At 50.6% G+C, this 27024-nt stretch overlaps 11 protein-coding genes across 11 annotated transcripts; 7 read left to right on the top strand and 4 right to left on the bottom strand.

The window, feature by feature from the left end:
* The first annotated feature begins 226 nt into the window (after positions 1-226).
* On the top strand, positions 227-2770 carry VC83_00658 (uncharacterized protein). The gene is made up of 4 exons (XM_024464345.1): positions 227-954; positions 1028-1308; positions 1365-1582; positions 1657-2770. Exons 1-4 carry the CDS (start codon positions 566-568, stop codon positions 2023-2025), a joined length of 1257 nt encoding a protein of 418 aa, XP_024328426.1. The 5' UTR covers positions 227-565; the 3' UTR covers positions 2026-2770.
* VC83_00659 (uncharacterized protein) lies at positions 2771-5085 on the bottom strand. Its single transcript, XM_024464346.1, has 2 exons — positions 4509-5085; positions 2771-4464 (listed from the first exon to the last, which is right to left on the bottom strand). Exons 1-2 carry the CDS (start codon positions 4870-4872, stop codon positions 3578-3580), a joined length of 1251 nt encoding a protein of 416 aa, XP_024328427.1. The 5' UTR covers positions 4873-5085; the 3' UTR covers positions 2771-3577.
* Positions 5086-5701: 616 nt separating this feature from the next.
* On the top strand, positions 5702-6076 carry VC83_00660 (uncharacterized protein; the record flags this gene model as incomplete). The annotated part of the gene is made up of 2 exons (XM_024464347.1): positions 5702-5904; positions 5968-6076. The coding sequence occupies 2 exons, from the start codon at positions 5702-5704 to the stop codon at positions 6074-6076; spliced, it is 312 nt and encodes a 103-aa protein (XP_024328711.1).
* A 5121-nt stretch (positions 6077-11197) lies between these two features.
* VC83_00661 (uncharacterized protein) lies at positions 11198-13449 on the bottom strand. The gene is made up of 3 exons (XM_024464348.1): positions 13366-13449; positions 12196-13312; positions 11198-12140 (listed from the first exon to the last, which is right to left on the bottom strand). Exons 2-3 carry the CDS (start codon positions 13184-13186, stop codon positions 11401-11403), a joined length of 1731 nt encoding a protein of 576 aa, XP_024328710.1. The 5' UTR covers positions 13187-13312; positions 13366-13449; the 3' UTR covers positions 11198-11400.
* A 246-nt stretch (positions 13450-13695) lies between these two features.
* Positions 13696-14223, top strand: VC83_00662 (uncharacterized protein; the record flags this gene model as incomplete). Its single annotated transcript, XM_024464349.1, has 1 exon — positions 13696-14223. The coding sequence occupies one exon, from the start codon at positions 13696-13698 to the stop codon at positions 14221-14223; it is 528 nt and encodes a 175-aa protein (XP_024328713.1).
* A 702-nt stretch (positions 14224-14925) lies between these two features.
* VC83_00663 (uncharacterized protein) lies at positions 14926-16710 on the top strand. The gene has a single exon (XM_024464350.1). The coding sequence runs from the start codon at positions 15054-15056 to the stop codon at positions 16626-16628; it is 1575 nt and encodes a 524-aa protein (XP_024328712.1). The 5' UTR covers positions 14926-15053; the 3' UTR covers positions 16629-16710.
* Positions 16711-16828: 118 nt separating this feature from the next.
* On the top strand, positions 16829-17882 carry RPS17 (40S ribosomal protein S17). Its single transcript, XM_024464351.1, has 4 exons — positions 16829-16941; positions 17006-17131; positions 17188-17388; positions 17442-17882. Exons 1-4 carry the CDS (start codon positions 16921-16923, stop codon positions 17538-17540), a joined length of 447 nt encoding a protein of 148 aa, XP_024328715.1. The 5' UTR covers positions 16829-16920; the 3' UTR covers positions 17541-17882.
* A 160-nt stretch (positions 17883-18042) lies between these two features.
* VC83_00665 (uncharacterized protein) lies at positions 18043-18948 on the bottom strand (the record flags this gene model as incomplete). The annotated part of the gene is made up of 1 exon (XM_024464352.1): positions 18043-18948. One exon carries the CDS (start codon positions 18946-18948, stop codon positions 18043-18045), a length of 906 nt encoding a protein of 301 aa, XP_024328714.1.
* Positions 18949-19231: 283 nt separating this feature from the next.
* Positions 19232-24681, top strand: VC83_00666 (uncharacterized protein). Its single transcript, XM_024464353.1, has 4 exons — positions 19232-19350; positions 19460-21425; positions 21472-21549; positions 21598-24681. Exons 2-4 carry the CDS (start codon positions 19667-19669, stop codon positions 23439-23441), a joined length of 3681 nt encoding a protein of 1226 aa, XP_024328717.1. The 5' UTR covers positions 19232-19350; positions 19460-19666; the 3' UTR covers positions 23442-24681.
* Positions 23660-25021, bottom strand: SHE9 (sensitivity to high expression protein she9; the record flags this gene model as incomplete). The annotated part of the gene is made up of 1 exon (XM_024464354.1): positions 23660-25021. The coding sequence occupies one exon, from the start codon at positions 25019-25021 to the stop codon at positions 23660-23662; it is 1362 nt and encodes a 453-aa protein (XP_024328716.1).
* On the top strand, positions 24682-26753 carry VC83_00668 (uncharacterized protein). Its single transcript, XM_024464355.1, has 4 exons — positions 24682-25401; positions 25459-26000; positions 26092-26240; positions 26341-26753. Exons 2-4 carry the CDS (start codon positions 25513-25515, stop codon positions 26499-26501), a joined length of 798 nt encoding a protein of 265 aa, XP_024328719.1. The 5' UTR covers positions 24682-25401; positions 25459-25512; the 3' UTR covers positions 26502-26753.
* The last annotated feature ends 271 nt before the right edge of the window (positions 26754-27024 follow it).

Consider the following 27024-nt stretch of genomic DNA (forward strand, 5'->3'; position numbering starts at 1 on the left):
TGAAGTCGCACCCCGTTTTTAACATAAGTAATGGCTAATCAAACACGTGATATAACTGAGTTGCCAAGACCCATACTAGGTACTCAGCAAGTGAGTAATCCTCATTCAACAATACTCGGGACATGAGTGAGTAACTCAGCTGGGTGAGTAAAAATTCTACTACTCGACTCGTGAGTACCCAGTGCGCAGCCTAATTACCGCGCAAGCGCTTCGTACGTCAAAGTCAACTCGATATTACTTAACTTCTATTACTAAGCAATTCCTAGGACGTGATCTACAAACGTAGAGTAGCGTGTTAGGCCTGCGTGAGCGCAGCGTCGCAGTGCGTCAAATGCCACGTTTTAACTGGACAGCTGGCATAGCCACGCCTTTACGCTCTTACGGGATAAAAGCCACCTTGCCTTTTCTCCCACATTGACCTTTTCCCACACTTACCTTTCCCCACGTTTACCTTTTTCCCACACTTACCTTTTCCCACACTGGCATCATTTGCACGGGCGGTCACGGAAGGCGCCAAGCGCGATTTCCATTCCGCGTAGCTTAGCGACCAACCTTGCTTAATACTATGTGCATATTTTTGAAAATCGTTTTACCAACAACCTGCCCATCATCTGTAGTAATGCCTGGAGTTAGACTTTATAACGTCCAATTCTTCCTCCAGACCTCATCACTACTCTTTAAAAGCCATATAACTCTCAATGCAATACGCCGCCGAGCAACCCAGCTTCCAAGGTTTCGGCCGCTCCCTCACGTCATCGCGTCGTGCCTTTCAACCGGACCTGTACGGTCGCAAAGTACGATGCAATCTCACCATTCAATGCCTGCACCTGCACAAAACAAGATAAATAAGCCAGTTGTAGGCTCAAGGCTGGCTGGCGAGTCTGGTCGTCAGTATACCATTAAGTGCGTGCTTCAAGAGAAAGACAATAGACCGGAGAAAGTCTATCTTGCCTCGTACGTGATTGAGCATTTCATTAGCTACCTGTCCCCATTCATTCAGCAGGCTTATTTCGTTCTTGAAACACAGCAGAGATGACGGACACAAGTTTGTCTTCAAGGAGGTCCCCCCCTCGATGTTTGAGCCAGCCTGCGATATGCAGAGAGATCTCATTGCGCACGAGCGCAGCTCTTATCTCCGACTCATGCGCGACAGTATCCCCGAGCAATCGATCCTCATATACGACTATGCCACCGACCACTTGCTCAGCCTCGCCCAGAAGGAAATACCACTCGCTGCAAGGAAACGGATCCTGCGGGATGCTCTTCGTGGTCTTGCAGCATTGCATGACAAGAATATCGTTCATGCGGGCACGTCCTCTACCATGAGTAATTCCGCTTACAGTAATGGCACTGACCCTGAACAGATGTCAAAGCAAACAATATTTTAGTTAACTATACGAACGGTGATGAAAACATCGTTGTAAAGAGTGTTCAGCTTGCTGATCTCGAAGATGCTGCGTATGTACCTCCTGGTAGTGACATCGTGGGATCTCAGGTTGGCAATCAGCTCTGGCGCAGCCCTGAGGCTCATGCCCAAGGTCCCGTGAATTCACCCTCTGACATGTTTTCTTATGGTATAGTTGTAGGTTTGCTGCGGCCATTCCCTCCGCATCGCCCTCAAGTGTATAGTGTTATAAGACTAATATTTCCTATTAGTGTATATACGTACTCTCCCGGACCGTCATCTTTGCCCCCTCCGCCAAAGAGATAGAAGAGCCTGAGATGGAGCCTCTTTCTATCATTCTGGAGCGTCAAATTTCTTACTTTGCTGAACCTGACACATTCGATGCGCTGTTGCGTTACCTCGGCCCCGAGAGCCCGTGGTGCGAGATTTTCACGGTGGTCCGCAGCGGATTTAACGAGCAGAACCGACGCAAGCCTTTTCGCCTCTGGAAGGTTGAGAAGCCGGGCTTCGATGAGGACTTTCTGGATCTAGTTGGGGCAATGACAAATTTTGATCCTGCTAAGAGGATTACTGCTCGTGAAGCGCTGGCGCACAGGTGGTTTGCCGATGTTGAGGGCTAAATGGAATCAGGTAGCCCCTCACCATTAGCGTTCGCCAGCTCAAATATCTCGTGTAGAATACAAGTGGACTCTGAGTAGTTCTTGACATTCGTTGTATCGCTGTCTGGAGAAAATGCTGTCAAATGATATTGTGATGCTCTCGTGATAGGCTCGGCGCAACATACTGGCGTAGAAATATCATCTATTTGTAGCTGGAACTCGTAGAGTTGACTAACCAATCTTTGCCTCCTGGTTAGTTAACTGTCTAGCAGAGATTATGGCCATATACATATCGTCAAGATCAGGCGCACCAGACCATGACCACTTCTGATTACAACCTGTGACCTTGGGGATAGTGTTGCCGGGGTACTTTCTCCACTCTTTTCAAGCGCGAAAGCTTCGCGACTGGCAGTAGGCGTATAGGGTGATTGGAGGATTTGATTTGGCTCAATTCAGCATCAAGTCACCCAGAAGAAAACTGGTCGGGAAGGATCCCCATCCAATCTACTTCACATCCCACTCGAACACAGCTTCCACGATGGCTTCGTCGACCTGTGACGCGACAGACAGTCAAACACAAATCAAGCTGCAGGCTTGAAGCGTTCGCGCAGCGGCCTAAATGCACTGGGGCCTGAATCATATCCAAGATTCTTCCTCCACCTTCGATTTGCTTCCACGTGTGACCCCACCATTAGCGCGGTTCGCGAGAAGAGATACCGCAGTCCTACTCACCGTGGACTTTGCGACCGATGGAATCGTTCATGGAACTTTTGTAGTTTGCTACAGGGTGCAATGTATGGCTCCACATAATTAAGTTCTCGAAACTTACACACCGAAGCATTATTAATTCGTTCATACTTGACGCATCTTTGCTGCCTGGAATGTATTGAAAGCCCAAACTGCGCCTGAGCAAATCACATGGGCACTACTGAGCCCCACCACTTTCTTCATCTCACCATCGAGCTTTGAGTATACTATCAAGGCACAGGACATATATTCGACTTTCAAGACTCGTTTTTTTCACCTTCCAATCAGGGTAAGCCACCCTCTACGTCAAGGTGAATAGCTGCTTCGTACATCGTACCCCGCGCTGAGTCATCATCAAACGCCTTACAAACTCCAACAAATTTGAACCTCCACCTCGAGCCTCACCAAACACACCTGCTCTTCCTTTGTACATAACTGTCAGTATTGCTCAACTGTGAGGCCGAAGAGAAATTTGTTTTCCAATTTAATCAACTTTGGAATTTAAACCCAGCTGGGAATTGGTTTACTACTCTAATGCCTGAGGTACGTCAAGTTCAACCCATATCTAAAAGCTTACTAGTCTAATGCAAAAATCGCAGGCCGAACAAACTGTCAACGGGGACTACGAATCCATCGACTATCATACTTTCAAAGGGGTTGCTTATGATAGAACCATGGCATGGAAAACCGGATCTGGCAACATAGGTGTAGGTGTACAGGGACAAATCACCTCGCGGAAGACAGACATGGACAAAGAGAACGAAATTCTTCCTGCAGGGCAGACAGTTGTTGTGATGAATATGAACTTCAAATTGGTGCGAGCTAGCTAGAGTCTGGGATATATTTTTGCAAACATATCTACACCTGCCCCAAAGCCCAACATCACAACCACCTTGCAATCGGTGCCATCATCACCGTCGGGAAAAGACACATCAACAGCGCTTGTACCTATTGACATTCCCGCCGTCTCCTCTTCCTTCCTCCAATTGCTGGCTTTCATGGCCTCAAAGAGATAGGCACCAAGTATGCTCCTCAAATCTTCAACAGGTTTGATAACATCCTCGAGTCGGTTCTCCGCATTGTCAGCGAGAGGGGAACGACCTAGTTCAGACGGAGTGAAGTTCTTCTTTGCCTGCGAAATAGCTTTCCCGACTGATAGACACAGCCAGATCTCCAATTTGAAATCCTCACCCTTATCATCAGCAACATGCAAACGCACAGTATTAGTAAAAGTTATCCATCGTATGTCCTTCTCGTGATGTCTCATACGGCTCGCATTCATACCGTCAACAAGGTAGTCTCCAAGAATACTCCTCAACTTGTCTACCTCAGCCATCATTGCTATATTCGTTTTACTTGCTTCAGCCTGGTAGCCATTCTCCGCAGCCGCGCTACTTTGGTCGGACATGGGTGCAATTATTGCTTCAGAAAAGGATGAATCAAGACTTGGTACGCTTCCCGCCTGAAGATTAACACCAGCCAGGACCTCAGTTTTCTCGATAGATCTTGCCCGTGTCGCAGGGTTATGCCCATCTAGGGCGCTGGGTCGGCCATCCTGACCCGCCCCACGTTTCCGTTTCTGACCATTTTTATCGTCCCCACTGACGCTGCTGAGCTGCTTTAACAAACGCAGGTGATCGAGAGATGAGGAGATCCAAGCTTCTCGCTCTTTTGGCTTCGAAATGCTCTCTGCCGCAAAAAAAATTGCACCCTCTGCGAAAAGATGAGCATAGTTGGCAGAAGACGAGTCAACATACCAAATGTAGCTACTGCACGTTGTTGAGAGTTGAGGGCTTTGCAGTATTTTTGCCAATCACCGAAGAGATCAGACTTGTATTTATCAGAACTGTACTGTTCAGAAACGGCTTGAACAACACCATCAATATCTTGAAAGTTCTCCAGGAGGGAAGGGGTTGTGTGAAACGCCAGAGGAACGAGGTGATTGATCGGAATCTCTTTGTAGACGTCATCTCGGCGCCCAGCAACGTGACGACAGTTCGCTTCGTAGTGCTTTCGCCGTTGAAGGACATCTCGGAGTAGACTATCAGCGATGTTATTTGGAACCAGGGAATTCCGAGGACCACGGTTAGTTGCGCCATCTTCCGTGTCGGCACCTTCCATGGCGAAACCTGGAAGCTGAATGCGAAGATAAGAGTACAGCCGTGCGCAATGAATGAAACCCGTCGAAAAGTGCAGTAGGAGGGAAAGAGCAAGACTGGGAACAGTTCAGATATGCGAAAAGTTAAGTGTGGGAAAAGGTAAGTGTAGGAAAAGGTAAGTGTGGGAAAAGGTAAATGTGGGAAAAGGTAAATGTGGGAAAAGGTCAATGTGGGAGAAAAGGCAAGGTGGCTTTTATCCCGTAAGAGTGTAAGGCGTGGCTATGCCAGCCGTCCAGTTAAAACGTGGCATTTGACGCACGGCGACACTTGCGGCCAGCAAGCCTCACACGCTATTCCACGATTGTCGATCATGGACTTAGGGAATTGCTCAGCAGCTTTCTACAACTGCTTTGAGAAGGTAAGGCTGTTGGCGAGATGATAGTTCTGCTTACCACTTCTGTGTACTGCCCTCTAATGAGTTATGATGAGTGCTCGGCGGTAACCGGTACATATGCAATGCAGATACGGTTGGTTCTCAACCCATGATAAAAGTGATATTGAAGTCGTTGCAGGGCTAGGTGTTCGAAAAAAGGAGGTTGATCCAATTATAGTACCTCTTCGCGCTGGGGGTTTGCACTCTATGAGTAGACTTTGATTCCCATGTGTCCTATTCGTCCTTATTTTAAGACATTCTACAGGCCATTCCAATTTGCTCTATCATTTAGTGGCAATGCCTACTCTGGGAGGGTACAAATAGCACCTGCATCTCCGTTTTAAACAGTCAACAGAACAAATATCACTCCAGCAGCACCTGTCAATACATTTAAGGGGTTTTGCAATATTCAGTAGCGATGTCAGCAAGATTTATCTCAGCAAGCCTGATCCGGACTGTGATCAAGAATGGAAGATCACTTGATGTTCAAATTGTAGATAGGACGACTCTGTGGACACGCCCTTCTGGATTCCCTTCTGCGGGTGTCCAAGATGACTTTGTGAACGTTGTGGAGGAGAACGCAAGCGTTTTTAGTGAAAATACTACAGCAGTTGCTATGAAGTATGAACCCTTCTGCTTGCGCTATTCTGCATATTTAATAAGTATCAACTAACCTTGACACAGGGAATCTGAGCATCAAAGTGATCTCGACAAGCGCATGCACTACACGGCCTTTGAATTAGATAAGAATAACAACGTTATTGCGACTCAGCACTTGGTTAAACAGAGATAGGTGATGTCCTACAGGCGTGGAGGCTCAGAGGCTCAGGTTTGTGGAAGCGATGAGGATGGATACGCAGATATTTGACACACATTTGATATTTACAACGATGGGAGCGTTTTAGCCATGAGATCTTTCACTTTCGTTAATTAAAGCGGGATCTAAACTGAAAGTGACTCAAAGTGAGGGCCCAGTCGGCTCGAAATTTCCTGATATGGGCAGGATTCCGAGTCTAGGATAACAATACAGTCTTCATTTTGCCTCAAACTCTAATATTCGTTCGCGGTTTATCGTAACTTCCTTCTCCCAAGAATTCTCAACCGCTGGACGACCCTTCCACTCAACAAAGTATTCAATATTTCCTCTCCGTTCTCGTTTTTTGAGTAACTGCACGCCAAAATAGTTCCCTCGATAGCTCGCCTCAAAGTCATTGATGAGATCTGAACTGATGTCGTCCCGTTTCTGCCACGTATTATCCTCATCCCGGAAGCCTGCCCACTTCACGAGGTACCAAATCACGTTGCCTACTTTTGACTTGGCAAGGAGCGCTTCAACCTCCCACCTCCCTTCCGCGGTGTCGATGGCAACTAGATTGCTTTCTACTCCTTGGCTGCTACAAAGCGGCTGAACCTCCGTGCTTTCTATGTTTCCGGGTGTAGTTGACAGTATTCTTCCGTGAGCATCGTCGGTCGAGTCGGCAGTTTCTGGTAGAATTGATGTGTAAGAAGGAAGAGCATCTCGAAGCTGTGGATCGAGCAAGTCCATTGAAAACCTGGATGGATATCTTTCCCCGCTTTCTTTAGCTGAGTTCGTTATCTTGCGTTTCTTGTACTTAGACGTCTGCGAGCGGTTCTTTAGTTTTGTGCAGTAGTGCACTTGCAACGTCCCTTTGGTCCTTTCCGGAAAGTACTCTGCTATTTCGTCCCATGGCAATTTGTCTTTCTCTTTCAGCTGTATCAACAGTTCGTCGTCATCTTCTGAATATGTCGAATGCCTACCAGGTCTGCTCACAACTCGTTCTCGCAAAGGCAGTCGCTCCCTCTCTCTATCGCCACTAGAGCCGCAGCTGATGACATCTTGCGCCTGCTCTATCCTCCTGGGAAAATTTAAGGCAGTACACTATTCCCGACTGGAATGTTTGCAGTGTAAGAGATCCACGAATTGGTATCTCATGACTCTCTAGCGGGGAATCGAACGACGTCGCTCCTGTCTCCGGAGTTGAGATGTCAGAGGAATTGGCCATAGCAAGAGAAGCTTCTTTCACATTGCTGGGGTCCGTGAGTGCAGAGCTCTCCGTGCTTCTTGCCCGCCTCGGCCGTTTTAGTCTCCGCTCTTGTATCTCAGAGCCAGCGGTGTCGCTATCATTAACATGATCTCCACCATTAATATATTGACTCTTTGGAGGGAAATCGGAAGAGGCCGCTGTTCCTCTCTGGCTTAAGACATCGGTCGGAAAAGTAATGTCCTTCATATTGCTGAAGCTTGTTTGTGCAGAGCTATCCGTGCTCTTTGCCCTCCTTCGCCGTTTTAAACGCTGTGGGTGCTCTATATCCGAACCGGAGCTATCATTGGCATGGTCTTCGCCATCAGTTTCATCTGTGCTTCCATCTCGATCATCGCTATGCGTCAGCCCAAGGCTTAGTTCGATCTTGTCCAAATGGTCGTTCTCTGCGGAAATGTTATCATTGCGATCCCTTCTTGATTTTGGTTGATATTTATCGATCTTGTCTTCGTTCGTTGGGATTCCTTCGGTCACAGAGATAGCACTGGTTTCTTGAACACTACCCAAACCGGATAGACCGTCTGTCTTAAGCTTGCTCATGTTTTGAGAGGCAAGCAACAGCACGTCATTCACCTTTGTCGTAGTTGTCTGTATCGTCGCATCACTTAGTGCAGCTTGAGAACCGGAGAGATCTACTAGGATCTCCCTCACAGCATCGTCCAGCACTCCACTGTCGCCCAATCACTGTCCAGGAGGATAGGCTCATCTGAAAGACATGAGCAACGCGCTTTGCAATTACTGGAGGCTTCCGGCTACTCACACTGGCTTGTACCCCATTTCAGTTTATCCGAACCTGTCACGTTTCCGCGGACGCTGCTAAGGCTGCCATTTATATCTGGTAATAGGAGTTCTTCGATAGAAGGAAACTCCGTCTCTGCATCGCTGACGTCTGCATCTTCACTGTATCGAATAGACTGCGTGCTTTCTGCATTTGGTCAGCTGTTGCCGTCATAAAGAAACATGGACACATACCTCCTGTTCCTGGTAGAGATTGGCGTTGACGTTGATTAAGAGGCAGTTCTGCGTGGTCCGAACTGGATGACATGTGCATCTGGGCTGCGTCATGCGTAATTGCCCTCTTGACCCCTTCAAAATGGGCACTGGCTGTAGACGGTTGAAAGTGAGTCGAACCAACACCTGGTTGTGGATCCGAAGGTGGCCAAAATGTCGAAGGCGGTATAGCCACAGGACGTGGTGGTTGATAAAATTGTTGGCTGTCCCACTGAATAGAAGTCATCTTGAACTTTGATATTGGAGGAGATCTATGAACTCGCAATCTGCTGAGCGACACCCGTCCTATATATACTCGCGAGCTACGGCTAGTGCCTGGAATCCGGCCTACAGAACACCCGTGGCAGTCGCCCAACCGCTCAAGCTTGCAGTGGCAATACGGGGGACACGCAAGGTGGCGGTCACGGCGCGCAGAGCTGCTCACCGATATCTGCTGTCGGATGTAGCAAGTACTCTTATAATGGCGGCGGACAGTTCAAGCTGTGCCAGTATTCGATGCAGACTGTTGAACGATTGTCGAATCAGGACCGAATGGGGGGGTGGTGACTTGCGTGGTGTTTCCGGGAACTCGACCCCGGTCGTGGAGAGTTGTTATTCATGAAGCTTGCTGAGAGGGTAGAGTTCTTCGATCACGAGCACTTTCGTTAAATGTTCGAGCCCAAAAAGCTATAATTTCTCTTCTTTCTATTTATCAAGCAATCGCATCGATATTCATGCTCTGCGGTTTTGTTTTCCCCACAGCACAGACATGGGGCGCGCATGAATGACTGGGTGATTAGGCAATTGATTTTCTGCTATATACGCTCGATATTACTTGGAGAATAATGAGGGCTGAGTGATTAGGAAATTGATTTTATGATATGATCTAGTCATGATGTTGCTTGGATGATGATGGGCTTGACTCGGTCACTGGTAACACCAGACGAATTCGAAAATATCAGAGTATCTCAAAGGACGAAATCCGATGGCTAAGATAGAGTGTTTTCACCCAACATGCAAGTCGCAAGGACTTGTTCTCGAAAGGTTGGAGTATTCCAAGGGTTAGCACAAATAATCATAATAATCATGACTAACTTAAGTGCAAGTAAAGCACCGGTATAACGATTCTCGATTAAGCGATAACTTCATTATTGCGATATTTTTCCTAGCCCTAACGTCACCACCATACAAATACCGATACTCACGATATCGCTACTTCCTTTCCTAAATATGGCTTTATCCGTGCTAACGTTGCTCTATTTAGGCTTCTAAATGAAACGATTTGCAATAACTATTTAGCAACGCTATGCTCTACGTAAGTGGGCACATCAACAACACCCGAAGCCTTCTCAAAAGCAATGTATCGAATGGTTCTCTTAGAACTATAGCCATAAGCTTAGTTAGTCGACAGTTTCTAAGTCTTTAAGCTCGCATTTCAAAGATCTAGACAAAGCTATACAACCTATAGGACCACGACTACAAGTTGGACAGTGGCTAGAGGTAGAACGACTCCTTATTATATGGCAGTAACGAATCCAATCACGCACGCGGAGGTTTTACAAGTAGTGATATACTACAAGAAAAGGCCCGAGAGATTGGCAACAACTACTAAATGACGATAATCTACTATGCCTAGACTTTTCAACTAGCTGGCTCCATCGATTTAAAGCACGATATCACATTAAGGTTTATACAAAACACGGTAAAGGGGGCTCTTGTCTAGAAACAGCAAGAGGAGGAAATGAAGGCTCTATGAACTATTGCTAGTGAATTCAAAGAGGAGGATGTTTATAATATTGACGAGACAGGCCTATTTTGGAAGATGATGCCCTCTCGAGGGCTTGTAACACAAACGCTTCCTAGATTAAAGAAGGACAAGACTCGAATTAGCCTTGTATTTTGTGTTAATGCTTCTAGAACTAATCGTCTACCTTGGATGATTTGACGATATAAGCAGCCACGTGCACTTCGAAATATCAATATACCATTAATAGGAGGGCAATGGCGTGCGAGCTAGAAGACTTAGATGAATACAACAATTATAAGCGAATGGCTTCATGATTTCTATTAGCATATTAGAATGACTCGAGAAGTTCTTCTTATAATGGATAACTTCTCAGCTCATAGCGCTGCTCTTGAGCTTTGCCCCCCTCCTACAAACATACGTATTTGTTAGCTTCCTGCGAATAGTACTAGTCGATTCTAGCCCCTTAATCAAGGAATTATTCAATCATTCAAATGCTATTATCGACGACAGTGGCTCAATGCTTATACTTAAGATCAAAATCCACTTACGTTAATGAATCTACACTTTGCAGTCTGATGGATTCTACGGAGCTGGAATCATTATGTTACAAAGACAACAATCTACAACTGTTTTCGAAAATCTACGCTTGTTAACATTCCGATTGCTCTTCTGATTCCAATCGCTCCTCTAGGTATTAACGAACTCTACAACCCAGTTATACAGGCTAGTAATATTTACGACGTTATGGCGATCTCTAACTTTCCAAATCCGAGCGACGAAGAAGGGGATATACAAGATGGGATACCAAGCGAGGACGAAGTTCTACAAGAGGTCATTGATGAGCATCTAGGTCCTCAGCAAACTCAAGATGATGATGAAGAAGAGCTGCAATTAGAGCGCTCTTTAATTCTGTAAAGAGCGCTCGTCAAGCACTCTAGGTTCTGATTGAGTTTACCGAACAGCAAGAGGCTCTTCAATCAGACTATTTACGAGGCCTCGAGCGTTTAGAATTCGCTCTCGAGGCATTGGATCAAGAGTCACGGGTGCAAAGTACGTTAGATAGTTGGATTACATAAGAATCAATATAGCGATATTATCATTATAACGATATATTCTGCTGGCAGCAAATGCATCGTTATATCGGTGCTTTACTGTAATTGGCCTTGTATAGTCTAGTAAATGGGTTTTGCTCACTAGCACAGTATGGAGACGACACATTTCTAGCAGCTCTGTATGTGCTTAGAGCGTAGCTACTACTTGTCTTGAAGCCAGCCCATTATCTATATATATGAAGATATGGTTCATAACTATCCCAGACTACGTATACCTAAATGGATGCGCCTCGGTATTTAACACATATTCGTCTAAGCTCACCAACTCAGGCCCGCTGTACAGCAGATAGAAGTATTTCAACGTCTCCGCAAGCCAGAAACTCTCCATGGAATCTTCCTTGGTTGGGTTGACTTCCATTACATTTTTGAGCCTCGCATGTGCAATATCAGTCTTCGTGTGTTTTGTTATTGCCTGGAACATCTTCCATCCCTTGTCCTGCCACGACGGGTCAGCCGTAAGGCGGTACATGATAAAAACCGACTCTATCGCTTCCGGGCGGAGCTGGTAGGAAGAATCACCAACGGTGCGGAAGCCGTTCCCTGTTTTGGTCCAATTGCATGCGGTAGGGTCGTCACATTTGTCGACGTGGAAGATCTCCGGCATTATCCCCGATGGTGTGTTCTCGTACGCCCACACGCATCCATCAGTGAGCTTTTTAGCCATGTCCAGTTCATCCTCGGAGTTGCTAATTCGAGACCCAAGCCCTACCATCCCGCCAACGAAGCAAGCCAAGTGTTGGACTTCGGTATTGAGTTTTGTGACTACTGAGTTGGCGTTGTACGTGCCCGAGAAGAGAATATCGGGGTTTTCCGGGAGCTTGGGTCGAAAGAACAGGTTCTTGCTAAATGTCGAGAGGGCAGTGCGATACATGTTGAGGTATTGCTCGGACGAACTCGACGAGCCAACCAGTAGATGAGTTTTGGGCAGGTACTCATAGGCAGAGTCTAAGGGGTATGTTAGAAAATAGGTACGGCCAACAGATGGGTATCTGAGACTCACCAGCAAAGGCGCCGAGCGTATACGAGCTGGTTGAGAATGCCAACTTGGGTCCCTTGCAGTCTACTTGCGAGGGCCACATCCCAGGCAGTGAAGATTTCATCTGCATATCGTCCAACTGGTCTGTGATCTTTTGCACCGCGTCCAAATACTTCGGATTTCCCGTGACTTGGCTAAGTCGAATAAGCTCCAGGCTCAAGCTTGCAATCTGCGCGACCAGCACTCCATTGTCACCCGGTAACAGTCCATCCACCTCCCTCTCCCACCAGTAATAAGGGACTGGGATCCCACTTTCAGTATTAAATGCGCCGTAGAGGAAGTCTCCCAGCTCCGTCGCCTTTTTGAGGAGAATTGGGTAGTTGTGCCCACTGATATCCCATGCGCCAAGCAACCCACCCAAATAACGAATATTAACCTCGAAAATAGGGACACGCTCAGCCTTCGGTTTCAAAAAGTTGATCTTCTCCAGAGCCTTGAGAGCATCCTCAAATTCGTCAATCATTCCCATTATGTATAGAGAGTCCAGCCCGTCCACTATTGTCGCTGCCCAGCCGGCGAAAGGATCCTTGTGCCCCCCCGACAAAGGCATCACCTCATCATGGAGCCATGCATGCTTCTTGTACCCCTTCCAAGCATGTTCAAACGCATCCTTAACTTCCTCCCTCCGTTGTAGCCGCAATTCCTTAGTGGCAGGGTATTCAGATGGAAACGTGGCTTGTATGTTGTACTGGCGCTTCTCTGTTGGGGCGGCAGTGGGGGATGGGCGTCCATGGGATGGGGTTTCATGGGATGGACGTTCATGGGATGGGCGTTCGTGTGAGACACTATGGTGTGGGAATGTGAAAAATAGGACGATTAAAATGATGGTGAGAACCAGATATCTAATCTTTCTCCGTTGCGAAAGAATGCGCGACTTGGTGGAGGGCGAGAGCGAGAGGTAGCAAAGCATTGTGTTGGTTTGGCCCTCTGCCTTGCCTTTAATATTTCTGGGCATCACAGCGCCGAAGGTGATAGTGATATATGGGATATGTCGACTGCAAGAACCGGCGCTGTGGTCATGGCGGAAAGGGGAAGAGTTTCAGCGTCGTTGTGACATTGGCGCATGTATCTTATCTTTACACTACACAGTGAGGGGTTAGGACTCCAATGTTTCTTGTTGGATGCATGACTTACTACTGGTGTTCTGAAAGAGTGACGAGAGGAAATGGTGCTGCCAGTCGCCCAGATGAGAGAAGTTGATGCTGGACCCTGAATCCCTCTCGGCGTGGCTGGACCCTTGCGAGGCTGAACACATGGTCTCACGCGATAAGGAGCAATGCGCGGGCCAAACCCTAGCTTGAACTTCCCATCGCCAGATAAACCCCACGAGGAACTCGACACAACAACAATCTCTTCAAAACCATCATTTTCAAATTGCCATTATCTACATCTTCTAGCTGGATGTTTATGCTGTAACCCCACCACAGACGTTATTTCGAAACTGACCCTTTCCGTTGGCCCGTCATGGCGTCCAATTCACGTTGCCCCGCCATCAATGCGGGCAACCACCAGGGCTATATGGAATACGCACTCCTCCAAGCCCAGCTCTCGCCTCCAGGACCGACAAATTTTTGTGTTGGAGCCGTCCTCGTCGACGCAGACAAGAATGAGATATTATCGGCGGGCTATACGAAGGAGCTGCCAGGGAATACACATGCCGAACAGTGCTGCTTCATGAAAGTGGCACAACAGCACAGCCTCCAAGAGGAGGAGATAAGTCAAGTGTTGCCGAAAAGCACTGTCTTGTACACGACGATGGAGCCTTGCAACGAGAGATTGAGTGGAAACCGGACGTGTGTGGAGAGGATATTAAGGCTGAACGGCGCCATTAAAGTGGTTTACGTTGGAGTTCTAGAACCAGAAAAGTTCGTCGGACAGAATCTAGGTAGGAAAACGCTTGAAGATGCAGGTGTTCAGGTTACGATTGTTAAAGGGCTCAAGGATCGGATTTTGGAGGTTGCCACCGCAGGTCATGATAAACCGGCCGAATAATGCCACCCGGCCATTATTACCGGAAACCGGCGCCGATGTGGAAGAAAGCTAAGAACCAGGCTTTCACGTTATCGTATGAAATGGAAGTGACTGAGCTTGGGGCATTATTCACGGGGATTCTGCGCTGGCCCTTGGGGTGAAGGGACCACGCCCGAGTTTGACATGTTCATCTTCGCTCAGATTTGGTTAAGGATTGAACTCCCCCTTCCGCTTCTCGAGGGTGAGAGCCTGGCTCTGCAGCCACTCGACTTGCCAGGCTTGACACCAACCGGATATCTGCCGCCTGGACATATCCTGCTACAGATTGGTGTTGCCATCAGCGATGAAGGAGGGCGTCTGGCCTGCTGGATAGCCAATGGCGAGCGCAATGCCTATAAAATCCGAAGCGCCGAAAATACTAGGGCGTGTAGTGAGGCCGCGGATTTGTAGAGTGTCACCATATCAACTGATTTATTGTACAATAATACACAATAATTCAGCATAGATAGTACTACGCTCCGAGGTGCTTTATAAAACATTGTGTGAACTTTTAGACTTGAATTGTTACTTGGGAATCGCTGTTTTATATGCCGGAATTTGTGAAGTGCTTATTTGAGTCTCCAAGCTCCTTTCAACATCACCCCTTGTCAGCACTCGGAAGCTTCCGCACTAGCGCATTTCCAATTTCTAAATTCCTCGCGACAACTCCAGACATCAACACTGGTCTATTGCTACCTACGAATTGTTCTCTGGCTCGATTGCGCCACCCGGGATTTGTCCGGACTCAAGCATATAGACGCCTGGATTGTCTTCTCAGAGCGAGGCGAGGCACTGGGACATCATCATTCACCATGGCATCTCGGTCGGTCTCCCCTGGAGGAGCCCTCCTCAGGGCATCCCGAATGTTTTCGGTCCCAGCGCCAATACAGCGCCCGCCTTCGGAGATGGCTTCGAACGCAACCTTCGGTTCAGATAGCGCTACCCTCCCTCACCCGACCCATCTCTCAATCAGCACACCCTCGTCATCCCTCTCTAAGGGTGATTGGGGTTTCAAGCGCAATCTGCCTCTCCGCTCCACGACAAAGACCTCGACTCCAGTTATCCGCATCAGCTCTGTCGATACCTACGATCATATCACTGAGTTTGGATCTGCGGCTGATCACACCCTCACCCTCCGCAAATGGCAGGAGCTGAACATGCCTCTAACGGCACCTTCAGTTGCAACTGCGGGCACTTACGGCCCAGCCAGCAGGACACCAGGACGCGGCATCTTTGAAGCGGATACGGATATCACAGCAACAGGGGGCGACATAGCGAATAAGGACCACCGGTGGAAATTTGACGGGCCGTGGTTGGCAGGACAAACAGAGGGCGAGTTCAACGAATACGTGAGAACGGATGTTGCCAAGAGGAGACCAGCTTTCCGCAAGTTTCTGCAGAACTACAAAGCCGACCAGGACACCAAGGATGCTCAGCGAAAGGCTATGGAGGCTGGGGCGGAGGCACCCGAGCCACTTAAGGCAACCGAAATGACAGAGGAGGAAATGACACAGTATCTGCGCACGTTGAGACAGGGTCGCTCCGAGCTATTCAGACTTATCAAAGACTTCTTGGACCTCCCTCCATCCCCATCAGTCAACGATGATTACGGAAGCGTCGCAGAGAGCCTGTTCACGGACATGACGTCGGGATCACTGTTTGGGAAAACCGTGAAGGCCGAGGATTACATCCAGAAGTCCAGCTCCCCGTACGCCAACACCGGCCCGCCAAAGACTCATCCCTCCGCAGGCCTCTCGTACCTGAGGACTGGTGCGCATATCACCAACCATCCTGTCTATGGACCTCAGCACGACCATGCACCTGTACAAGGGCGTGTTATTCTCCCCAAGAACGCAGCCGTGGGAAGCTTTGCACCGAAACTCGGTGTGGCAGGTATTGTTGTCGATGTTCCAACGACTTCGGACTACTTCAATACCTCGACATTTGGCCACGGCCGCAGAAAGACCAACGCGGATAGACTCCCAGGACTCCTTAACATCGAACCCGAGAAGGTTGGAGGCTCCAAGGTCTACCTTAGCCCCAAATCCGCCACCATTGACCCCAAGGGTCGCATTAATCTCCAAGTCTCTGGGGCTCAGAACGCTGCTGTTGCAGTCCTGGAGGGGACAGCTTCTACAGCAGCAGCGCAAAGCCCAGTTGATGGCGGAAGACCAGCCACTCAGACGATATTCCGCCAGCTATCTGGCGCTTCGTCCAGGGGTTACGGATTGAGTTCAGAGGCCGATAATGCATTTGGCGATAGGGCGGGTGATGTCGAGAGTGAGCGATGGTCCCAATCCACGCCAAGGTCGAATGAGAGGAGAAGCGGAAAGGCGGAGTTTGAGCAACTGGAATCTCTCTTGGCTGGCAAACCACAGCAGAAATAGGATACTGGGGTAGAGATGTACGTTATTGGAAGCACGATATGTAGACTAAATGTAGATATAACTTTGAATTGCGTTATGACCATCTATTTGATAGAATTCGATTTGATCATGTGACTTGTGATTATTGCCGGCCTCAGGCGTCAACACATTTTACAAAAATCGTTACCAAGACCTTTCTGCCCTACTATGTTAAGCGACACCACAAATATCAAAAAGTTTCCAGAGGACCTTCACGACAACACGACAAGCTCCTCAACCAGATTCTCGACAATTCACATCGACAACCGCAATCATGGGTCGCGTTCGCACTAAGGTTGGTTCTCTCATGGCGCCTCAGAATAATTGCAATCAACAGACACTGACATGATCCAACACAGACTGTGAAGAAGTCCGCCAAGGTCATCATTGAGCGTTACTACCCCAAGTTGACTCTCGACTTCGAGACCAATAAGAGAATCTGCGATGAGATCGCCATCATCGCCTCCAAGCGTCTCCGCAACAAGGTACGACAAATTGCTGTTTTGACACCCCAAAGGAAATAATCTGACACGTGAATTAGATTGCCGGATACACCACCCACTTGATGAAGCGTATCCAGCGTGGCCCAGTCCGCGGTATCTCCTTCAAGCTCCAAGAAGAGGAGCGTGAGCGCAAGGATCAATACGTCCCAGAGGTCTCTGCTCTCGACTTCACCCAGAACTCTGAGAGCGGCACCCTCGAGGTCGACCAGGAGACCAAGGATCTCCTCAAGACCCTCGGCGTAAGTAGCCCGTTGTCCAACTTGTCACTGGCAGACCCCCTGACAATCAACAGTTCGACTCCATCCCAGTCTCCATCGTCGCCGTTTCCCAGCAGCAGAGCACGGAGCGCGGCCCCCGCCGTTTCGGTGACCGCCCTCCTCGCAAGGATTAAATGTGTGTTTTGGGTTTGGAGGATAAGCGGTTGCAAATGGCGCATTGCTTCTGGGCATCTGGCGGAAACGTTATGCATACTAGATCAATGTAAGATCATGACCTCCAACTAGGTGTCGCTGATTCTCCGTCAGGAGATGATGCTTGATTGCCATTTCTTTTGTTCTATGCTGTGCGTGAATGCTGTCCCAGCCCGTCACCTTGACCGATACGAGTTTCTCCCCAAATGGTGACAACGAACGCGTGATTGTGTGCAGACTTAACATTTAGGATCCCATGAACGACAGCTCTAGCAACCTGTAGAGATTAGAGGAATACTAGTAGCACAGTCACAATGAATACTCAATTCTGTCTTTGAAATTCGATGAATACTATGTGTACAATGCTCCGTATTGCCTGTAGAGTCTTGCTCCGGGTATCTCATACATGATAACGCCGTAGAACCCAGCCTTCTATAAACGCCATCCAACTCCCTGTACAACCACCCTATATATGCCTTTATATTACCTTGAAGCATACCCTTCGTGTTTGAGATGCATAGCGTCAAACCTCCGCCTGACCTGTTCATCCTCATCATCGAACTCATCTTCAAAACTCGGGGGCACAGCTTGTCGAGTTATCTCATTCTCCCTTACCTCAACATCCACCAGGCCACCTCTAATCACAGCGTCTGGTGCCATCTCGCCCCTCTCCAGCGCCAAGTCCCTTCTATCCTCCACACCTCGTCCTTCCGGGTCGGAGATAATCTCTAGATTCTTCAAGTCGTCTGCCAACCTCTCGTCGAGCCTTTGCCTTTCGGAGAGCGCTTCACGCTCGCCGAGCAGCTCGAGCTCGCCGCCGTATCCCCCATCACGTTCCCAGGCTGGCGTCTCAGAGAGCTGGACTTTGACGTACATGGCCCTCCTCGCGCAGTCCTCGCTGCACCATCGGTCTGCTTCTGAGGCTGGCACGATGCGGAAATTGCTGGACCTGCCCGATGTGCCAAAGAGCCTGTATCCGCCGTTGGAGCCTCCTGGTGGTGACGGGTTGGGGCAGAGCACGTAAGCGCAGCGGTTGTTTATGCGGCGCTCTTCAAGGAGGGCGTCGAAGTCGGAGGGCTGGAAAGGGCGTAACAGCTGCTTGACGGTGGAGATGTCAGACGCAGAGGGAGAGGTGGCGGGGAGGCTGGTGGTGGGGTAGTCGAGGAGCGTCTCGGTCGAGTAGAGGATGTCGAGTTCAAGGTCTTTCCGACGCTGGATGAGGTTTGCATGATACAGAGCCGTGGCGAGATGGGCAGGATTGGCTGATGCGATGGACTCAGTGAGGGGGGAGTCGACTGAAACGATGGACGCGTTAGATTGTTGGGGTGTAGTGGTATCGTCGATTCTCTTCTTCAAAATTGACTTTGCGGGTTTCGAAGAGGAGGCCATGGCTGACGACCATACGAACGCATACGTGTATGGGGATCAGATATATCTCAAAGCTTCATCCAGGTAGGTAGGTGAAATCAGTCCAAAGTCGAGATATTGTTGTGTTTGCCTCCTGTTGTGGTCGTGGTCGTGGTCGCGGACTGTGGCTTGGTGTTAATCAATCATATCACGACCCCTCCCCCACCAAAATTCAGTTGGTCGTCGTCGTCGTATTGATTGCTCTAGCCACCAGCCACACAACGCCTTAGCCATAACCTACTTTAGTGGTTACTCTACTGCGGCTAAGGCTTCAATCAATCACCACCACTACTCCCTCTTCCCCATTGTCCGTCTCTTTCTCACCATCCTATAAACCTACCTACAACTGTTTCGAATGCTCAAATAAATTGTTTATACTATCTGGTAAGTCTATTATCATCTTCTGTACACAACTCTTCCGCCCCGACACCGCTTTCTTGTTGTTCGTCTCGCCTGATTACCTCCCGCTCTTCGCCGCTGACGTATCCCACAGCTTTGTCCTGCCTGTGCTACATGGGTGATTCGCCCGCAGCAATATCTACAGCCTCTCCCTAGAAACACAACTGCTACAGTACGAACTATTCCCCATCACTGCGCTGCTCTTGGCGTCGCTACATCGCCAACCGACCTGAGCCCTGGTTCGCTGTCGGTTGATAAACAAGCGGTGACGTTGTAGCTGGTCAATCCGAAGGCAACAAATATGCCTGCTCCACCCTTCAAAGTCAAGGCCGTCTACGAATATACGTCCCCTCACGAAGATGACCTGCACTTTCCGAATGGCCAAATTATAACGGTTACCGAGGAGGAGGATGACGATTGGTATTCAGGGGAGTACGTGGACGCCGAGGGGGTCAAACAGGAGGGCATATTCCCCCGGAATTTCGTCGAGAAATACGAACCGCAAGCTCCTCCGCGGCCTGTCCGTTCTGCGCGACCGAAGAAGGAGGCCGAACAAGCAGCACCTGTCCAACGCCCGGCGCCCGAACTGGCTCCAGCTCCGGTTGTTGCCGAGCCTGTCCCAGAGCCTGTCCCAGAGCCCATTGTTGCCGAGACTCCAGTCGCAATCGAGAAAGTCGTAGAGACGATACCTCCAAAGATTGAACCATACGCCCTTGCCGTGCCAAAACAGGCTGAGAAACATGCCGCTCCTGCGCAAGTAGCACCTAGAGCAGCCGCCCCACCTGCGGGGAGATCACCCCCTGCAGAGGAACCGGATAAACCAACGGGGTCTTTCAGGGACCGTATCGCCGCATTTAATAAGTCTGCCGCGCCTCCACCAGCCCCATTCAAGCTGGGTGGACTTGGTGGTGGCTCGAGCTTCATCAAGAAACCGTTCGTCCCGCCGCCACCGAGCAAGAACGCCTATATCCCTCCCCCTCGCGATACTCCCGTGGCAAAGATTTACAGGAGAGAGGAAGACCCTGAGATTGCCGCAAGGGAAACCGAGAACCAGGAGAGTGCGGAGAAAGCAGGACTCACCGCGACTGGCCAAGAGGGTGAAGAGGATCAGCCAAAGCCAACGAGCCTCAAGGAGCGCATTGCCTTGTTACAGAAGCAACAGGCAGAGCAAGCTTCCAGACATACCGATGCTGCGCAGAAGAAGGAAAAGCCGAAGCGCCCCGCAAAGAAGCGCACCGACTCTCAGCCCGTAGGCGAGCAACTGGAGTGCGAGGAAGTACCTCTGGAGAAGCAAGAGAGCCACGAAACAGTGGGCAGGCAATCTATCGATTCTTCCAGAGACGAAACTGCTCGCCAGCAACCTCAAAAGAGACGCAAGTCATCAAAGGGACCACCTGTTATTCCGGCTCCTGCTCTGGAGGCTGACGGCAACGATGCTGATATGTCAGGAGCGGGCGACGAGACTGAGGAGCCTGACACTGGACTTGAAGATTCGGATGCCAAGCCGACTGTTAAATCGCACGCGCCACCTCCACCGGCTCGTGGACCTGTTTTCCCAGCACACGAACCTGATGTAGGCGACGAGGAGGACGTTGCGAGCGATAGAGAGGAACGAGAGGAGGGCGAAGATGATGAAGAGCAGGGCGAAGATGAAGAAGAGGAGGAGGAGGTTGACCCTGAAGTTCGCAGAAAGGAGGAAATCAGGGCTCGTATGGCAAAAATGAGTGGAGGCATGGGCATGCATGGCATGTTTGGTCCTCCCGGGGGAATGCCCATCCCTATGGCGGGTGCAGGTGCGGCGCCGAAGAAAAAGAAGGCTGCTTCAGGCGATGCACGGCCTTCCGGAGAGTACGGCTATGACGAGAGCAGCCCCACGAGCTCTCGTGCTCCTCAGGTTCCGATCATGGCCTTACCGGGTTTGTCCAAGGTCCGTACGCCGGAAGAAATGCCTTCTGGTGTTGTGATGAGTACACGCGAACCGGAAGAAATTCCGGATGTCGAAGATACTGTTGGGGCTGTCGCTCCAGCGCCTTCAGAACATCGCCCTGCTCCCCAACGATGTAAGTACATTGCGCCTCTATTTGTGAATTATCTAACATGTTGAAGCATCGATGAGTTACGGTAGTTTTAAAGCTCCGGCTGTGCCCGGTGGAAGGCCAGCACCACCGCTAGTGCCTGTTGAACGTAAGTTTGCCTGATATGGGCGCAAATAGTATATGCTGACATGTGTAGCTCGCCCTGCACCTGTAGCAACCGCGTTGTCTCCAAGTGCTGGGTCTATATCGGACGATGAGTTATCTACCCGGGTATCAGCACAAACACCAACAGGTGAAGCTCCACCCAAGTTAACGGCGGCTCCGAACCTTCCTATAAGGGAAGAGAAACCAATTCCTTCGGCGTTGTCAACGGCGAAGGCTGGGTCGTACGAACCAAGCCCTGTATCTCCTACCACACCTGGTGCAAACAAACGAGCGAGTCGTGTTCCACCTATTCCTGGTTCCAGCCCTGTTGTCGGTGCTGGTCAGACCCGTGCTCCACCGCCCCCGCCGCCGACAGGTTCGCTGAGCCGGGCGTCAACTGGCGATGCTAGATTTGCGCCGGTGCCCACTTCCACTCAGCGCGAGGAGACTGACGAAGAGGTCACTGAATATGAGGGGGACTACGACACTGATATTGCCCCTACAGAGCCGCATAAAGATGCATTGAAAGCGCAGGCTAGAGAGTCAAGCATCGATGATGAGTCGGCGAGGTCTTCCTTTGGTTCCCCCGCAGGGCCACCTCCACCACTGCCGCCGGTTGCGGCCCCTCGTGGTGTACCTCCGCCCCTCCCATCGCAACCTCCGCCACATGCTCGCCAGTCTTTGGATATGCCACGGGCCGTGCCGCCACCGCCACCACCACCAAAGCAAGAGACCTCAGGAGATTATGATGAAGACGATGACGAGTACGACCCATTCAAGTATACGGCCCCCAAATCGGGTGTCCCAGTGAGCGCCGCAACGGTTAGAAAGGTTTCTGGTGACAGCGAAGACTTGTACTCAACTTCTCCTCCACGACACGCCCCTCCTCCTCATGATGGGCGGGCTCCGCCTCCACCTCCTCGTGATGCAGCGCCCCCTATCTTACCCACCGCTTCCGTTGCTCAGGCTGAGAGAGCCGCACCGCCCCCACCACCCCGGGAGCTTGCCCTTACTCCAACCAATAGAGCAGCGCCAAGACAATCTGTGGATGTACAAAGAAGTACTGGACCAACACGGCGATCGACCGATTTGAACCGAATGTCAATGGACCATGGTTTTATCGCCAACGATGTGGACTTGGCGGAAGGCAGCTTATGGTGGACCAACCCCAGTGGTGTCCCTCCAGCATTCCATGGGCGGAAGGATCTCCTGCATGAAGCCGAAGAGTCGACTGTTAGTAAACGAGGCGGGAAGTTTGTGACTACCAAAGATCTTTACGTGTTATTCCCCGACTATTCACAAACTGTGGTCACTGTTCAGTTCGACCCTCAGAACCCATCCGACGCTACATTCGAGCAGCGCCACGAGCAACCCCCTTCCCGCCTGCGCCAAGATCAGCTGGAAGAAGCGCACGAGCGCTTTGGTAGCCGTATCCACGACGCTGTGGTCGCCAAGAAGGAAGTTGTTGTCGCAGACGGCACCCCAGCTGGCCTAATCCTTGAGCTTCTAAAGCCGTTCAAGGATGCCTTGCTTCCCATTGGCACACGAGCGTATGGTGCCCTGGTCTACAGCAATATCGGGAACTCACTGACGTCCCAATTCGACGAGATCCGACCGGGCGATATCATCACCCTGCGTAATGCCAAGTTCCAAGGGAAACACGGCCCGATGCATGCCAAGTACACGGCCGAAGTCGGGAGGGGCGAAGGCCACGTCGGTGTGGTTGCGGAGTGGGATGGGCCGAAGAAGAAGGTGCGTGCTTGGGAACAAGGACGGGAAAGCAAGAAGGTTAAGCTTGAGAGCTTTAAGTTGGACGATCTCAGAAGTGGCGAGGTCAAGATCTGGAGAGTCATGCCGAGGAGCTGGGTGGGCTGGGAAGGCGAGAATTCAAAGTGAGATACGCGTGTGGCAAGGCCATGAGGTAATAAGCGCGTAGGTGGTGATAGGTGTATTTAGTTCACTCTGCTAGTAGCAATGTGCCAGTACCATACACACCCCATTGTCAACTTTGTCTTACTTCCGATCCCAGGTCACACCGCCTCGACGGGTAGACACAGCATATGCAGAACGGCATGGAATTCATATTCTTCATATATTGTAATATACAGTTACATCTAGTTCGGGCGAAGTATGTACATGACGGCCAGCCCTGCCACCGCAGCACCCGTCGCCAGGCCCTCTAATGCTACAAGCGTGACATCTTGTTTCCGCAGCGAGACCTTCTCCTCGCTGAAGAGGTTCTGTACTCGCGCTACACAGGGCGAAACCAGACCTTCTTTCCAGGTATTTGGTTGGCGCCACTGCAGCGAGAATTCGGGCGTCTTACCTTCTGTCTCTAGGGGGGTTGCCTCGGGGCTACCAGTCGTCTCTATAATCCCAGCGGCCAGCTCAGGGGTAGTTACCCCTATCAACTCCACCTCGAGACTCTGCTCTTTTGCCTCTACGGCTTCTACGCCACCGGCAGAGCCAGCCTCTCCATCCTCAATTCTCAAGACTTCCCTCTCCCTCTCCAGCGCCGCCAGCACTTTATCTTCAAATCCCTTCGTCAGCCTCTCCCTCCTCCACGGCTCAAACCCGAACTGAAACACCAAGAACAACAACACATTGACCCCCATCAACCCCCACGTCCCCCACGTACTCATCCTACGAATCTTATCCGACCAAATCTGCTCCTCATGATACCTCGCCAAAATGGCAGCATTGAGTCTCGACCCCGCCTGCTCCGCCGTCCTCTCCGCATCCGCCAACCGCTGCGTCGCCTCCTGCACCGCATGCTCATTCCCATGATCGCTGCGATACAGACTCGTGAAGCGCTCCAGGTCAATCGGCGTCCACGTATCCTTCCTCGCCAGCAGCGTCGTGACCTCGCGCTGGCTAGCAGCGCGGTCCGCGACGAGCTGCTTGTAGTTCTGGCGCGAGACGCGGACGTCTTCCTGCGAAGCCTCGAGGTGCTGCTCGTGCGCAGTGATGGTGCGTTTTAGGGCCTCGATGCCGGAGTAGCCGGTGAGGTCATTGAGGTGCTGCGAAGCGAGGAAGATGTTGCCTTGCAGGTTGTCCATTATGTTTGTGAGGCGCTTGGAGATGTGGGAGCGGCGGCGCTCGGAGGCGGAGGGGAGCTCGCCACTGTTGGGCGTGAGTCCGGGAGGGGGGGGCGGGGAGGAAGATGCGGCTCCTTGCTTTAGGTCTGTAGCCGTGGGTGAGTCGGCGGAGGAGGGAGAGGGATGCGGTTGAGATTGTTGAGATGCGGTGGGTGGGGCACCTAGGTTGATCGGTTCGCTGGAGGAGGAGCCGGAGGGCGTGCTTCTCTTCTCATCGGCAAAGTGCCGTCGTTGTTGGGAGAGGTAGCGGCGTTGTATGCAAGTCAGAGCTTGCCTTGGTCCCTGGATGGTCGGCGCGACTGCATGTGGGCAAGCTGAGGCCGGTGGTGAATGTAGAAATATGGAGCGCGCTGCATGTCTCAGCAATGGTTGTCGCATATCCAGGCGTAGCCCGGGAGAGGGATTGACGGATTGAAGAGCGAGATGAGAGGTGAGGTGTGGAATGTGAGGTATTGTTAAAGAAAAGATACTATAAGTCAGAAGAATAAATCGAACATCGGACGGAGAGACCAATGGAATAGCCGCTGATGTACCTTGCACAACAAGTTAGTATGTGTACGGGTACCTCTGCGTACCTTTCCCGTCACCACAGGACACTCCCTTCACCGCCTCCGTAAGTGGTAGCACCCTTGCACCCCGCGGCCGATCATGCACCTGCCCGCGACTATATATCAAATATTTCATCATTTGTCCCGTCCCCCTTCCCAACTTATTTATATGTTTATTTCCCCCCCCTCGAACTATATAAACAGCTGCAAGTACGTTTATCCCCCCCCAACTCCTCAGGCAACACCTTCTCTAACACTCCCTCACAGACAAGGCTGTATCCCATCACTTCAATCCCACCATCGCATCACCAAACCGCCCCCATGGGCTCCTCCACCCCCGCGCAACTCCCCGCCATGGCAACCAGCCCCAGACACATCTTCTTCACCGACTTCGACGGGACCATCACCTCGCGCGACTCCAACGACTACATGACTGACAACCTCGGATTCGGGCAGCCCCCCCGCCTCGCCCTCAACCGCCAGGTCCTCGCCAACGAGATCACCTTCCGCTCCGCCTTCAAGCAGATGCTCGATTCGATCCCGACGCCGTTCGATCAGTGCACGAACATCCTGCTTGAGCGAATTGAGCTTGACCCCGGGTTTCGCGCGTTCTACGATTGGGCGAAGGCGAATAATGTTCCCATCGTCATTCTGAGCGGGGGTATGACGCCTATTATTCGCGCGCTGCTGGATAAGCTGCTTGATGAGGATAGTAGCTGGATGCAGATTGTGAGCAATGAGGTCGGTGCCCGTCCGGGGAAGAGCATCAATGAGGAGAAGGGATGGGAGATTGTCTTCCATGACGAGACGTAAGTTTGCATATTCCTTAACCCCCCTCCCCCCACGACCCCTCAACACACCTCAACCAGACCTAGAAAAAACGAAACTAATCCCCATCAGCGGCTTTGGTCACGACAAGAGCAGCACAATCCGTCCCTACGCCGCCCTCCCCGCCGACCAGAGACCAACTATGTTCTACGCCGGTGACGGAGTCTCCGATCTCTCCGCCGCTAAGGAGACTGATCTCCTCTTCGCCAAGAAGGGCCATGGTATGTCTCCCCCCACCACAACACACCACTACAACCCAACTAACCCCCTTCCCCCTTCCCCCTTTTCCTCCCAACAAACAAGATACTAACGCCCCCATAGACCTAGTAACCTACTGCGTCAAGCAACACGTCCCCTTCTACGAATTCGAAGACTGGACCACCATCCTCACCCAAGTCCAAAGCATCGTCTCCGGCGCCAAGAGCGTGAAGCAAGTTTCCGCTGAAGGTGTTGAGGCGTTCACTGCTGCGCTGAAGGCTTAATATCCCTCATAGCCGCCTCATATCTCCCAACCACTTCGTATCTCGTTTAGAGAGTAGATGGGCCGGACGAGGTAGAGTAGATGAGCGGACGAAGGATGGGCGATGAATGGGGGTGATTGACAACCGAAAAACTGGATTTAGACGGCGGATTGGGGGTATAGAGGTTCTTCATTTGGATCCTGGGCCATTTAGAGGGTAGAGGTAGACAAGACACCCGATTGGTTATAAATAGACAAACATTTGGTTTCTCTGCACATCTCTGCCTCGTGAACTGTCTGTGCAGCATTGGGCAACTCTTCAATTGTGGTGTGTCCAGCGTAAGCTTTTTGTTGTGCACCCAATAAGTAGTTAGTTAAGTTCACCCATCAAGAGTCACTACCAGCATAAGCCACACATCAACTTCGAGTAAAGGATATATATTTGCTATGTTCTATGTATACACTCATTCCAGCCTCCATTACCACACCACCCACTCCCCTCGCGTCCCACAAAACAGCCTCGCCAGTCCTTACGGTATAAACAG

Source organism: Pseudogymnoascus destructans (genome assembly GCF_001641265.1).
Source record: "Pseudogymnoascus destructans isolate 20631-21 unplaced genomic scaffold scaffold_1, whole genome shotgun sequence".
NCBI classification, from domain to species: Eukaryota; Fungi; Ascomycota; class Leotiomycetes; order Thelebolales; family Thelebolaceae; genus Pseudogymnoascus; species Pseudogymnoascus destructans.

Bases quoted from the DNA above. Each gene is read 5' to 3' on its own strand.
- VC83_00658 (XM_024464345.1), top strand. From the start codon at position 566: ATGTGCATATTTTTGAAAATCGTTTTACCAACAACCTGCCCATCATCT. The intron at 1,309-1,364 runs GCACGTCCTCTA...GACCCTGAACAG, and splicing joins CAAGAATATCGTTCATGCGG to ATGTCAAAGCAAACAATATT. The intron at 1,583-1,656 runs GTAGGTTTGCTG...ATTTCCTATTAG, and splicing joins TGTTTTCTTATGGTATAGTT to TGTATATACGTACTCTCCCG.
- VC83_00659 (XM_024464346.1), bottom strand. From the start codon at position 4,872: ATGGAAGGTGCCGACACGGAAGATGGCGCAACTAACCGTGGTCCTCGG. The intron at 4,465-4,508 runs GTATGTTGACTC...ATCTTTTCGCAG, and splicing joins ACGTGCAGTAGCTACATTTG to AGGGTGCAATTTTTTTTGCG.
- VC83_00661 (XM_024464348.1), bottom strand. From the start codon at position 13,186: ATGCCCAGAAATATTAAAGGCAAGGCAGAGGGCCAAACCAACACAATG. The intron at 12,141-12,195 runs GTGAGTCTCAGA...CATACCCCTTAG, and splicing joins TACGCTCGGCGCCTTTGCTG to ACTCTGCCTATGAGTACCTG.
- VC83_00663 (XM_024464350.1), top strand. From the start codon at position 15,054: ATGGCATCTCGGTCGGTCTCCCCTGGAGGAGCCCTCCTCAGGGCATCC.
- RPS17 (XM_024464351.1), top strand. From the start codon at position 16,921: ATGGGTCGCGTTCGCACTAAG. The intron at 17,132-17,187 runs GTACGACAAATT...CACGTGAATTAG, and splicing joins CCAAGCGTCTCCGCAACAAG to ATTGCCGGATACACCACCCA. The intron at 17,389-17,441 runs GTAAGTAGCCCG...GACAATCAACAG, and splicing joins ATCTCCTCAAGACCCTCGGC to TTCGACTCCATCCCAGTCTC.
- VC83_00666 (XM_024464353.1), top strand. From the start codon at position 19,667: ATGCCTGCTCCACCCTTCAAAGTCAAGGCCGTCTACGAATATACGTCC. The intron at 21,426-21,471 runs GTAAGTACATTG...AACATGTTGAAG, and splicing joins TCGCCCTGCTCCCCAACGAT to CATCGATGAGTTACGGTAGT. The intron at 21,550-21,597 runs GTAAGTTTGCCT...TGACATGTGTAG, and splicing joins ACCGCTAGTGCCTGTTGAAC to CTCGCCCTGCACCTGTAGCA.
- VC83_00668 (XM_024464355.1), top strand. From the start codon at position 25,513: ATGGGCTCCTCCACCCCCGCGCAACTCCCCGCCATGGCAACCAGCCCC. The intron at 26,001-26,091 runs GTAAGTTTGCAT...AATCCCCATCAG, and splicing joins ATTGTCTTCCATGACGAGAC to CGGCTTTGGTCACGACAAGA. The intron at 26,241-26,340 runs GTATGTCTCCCC...ACGCCCCCATAG, and splicing joins CTTCGCCAAGAAGGGCCATG to ACCTAGTAACCTACTGCGTC.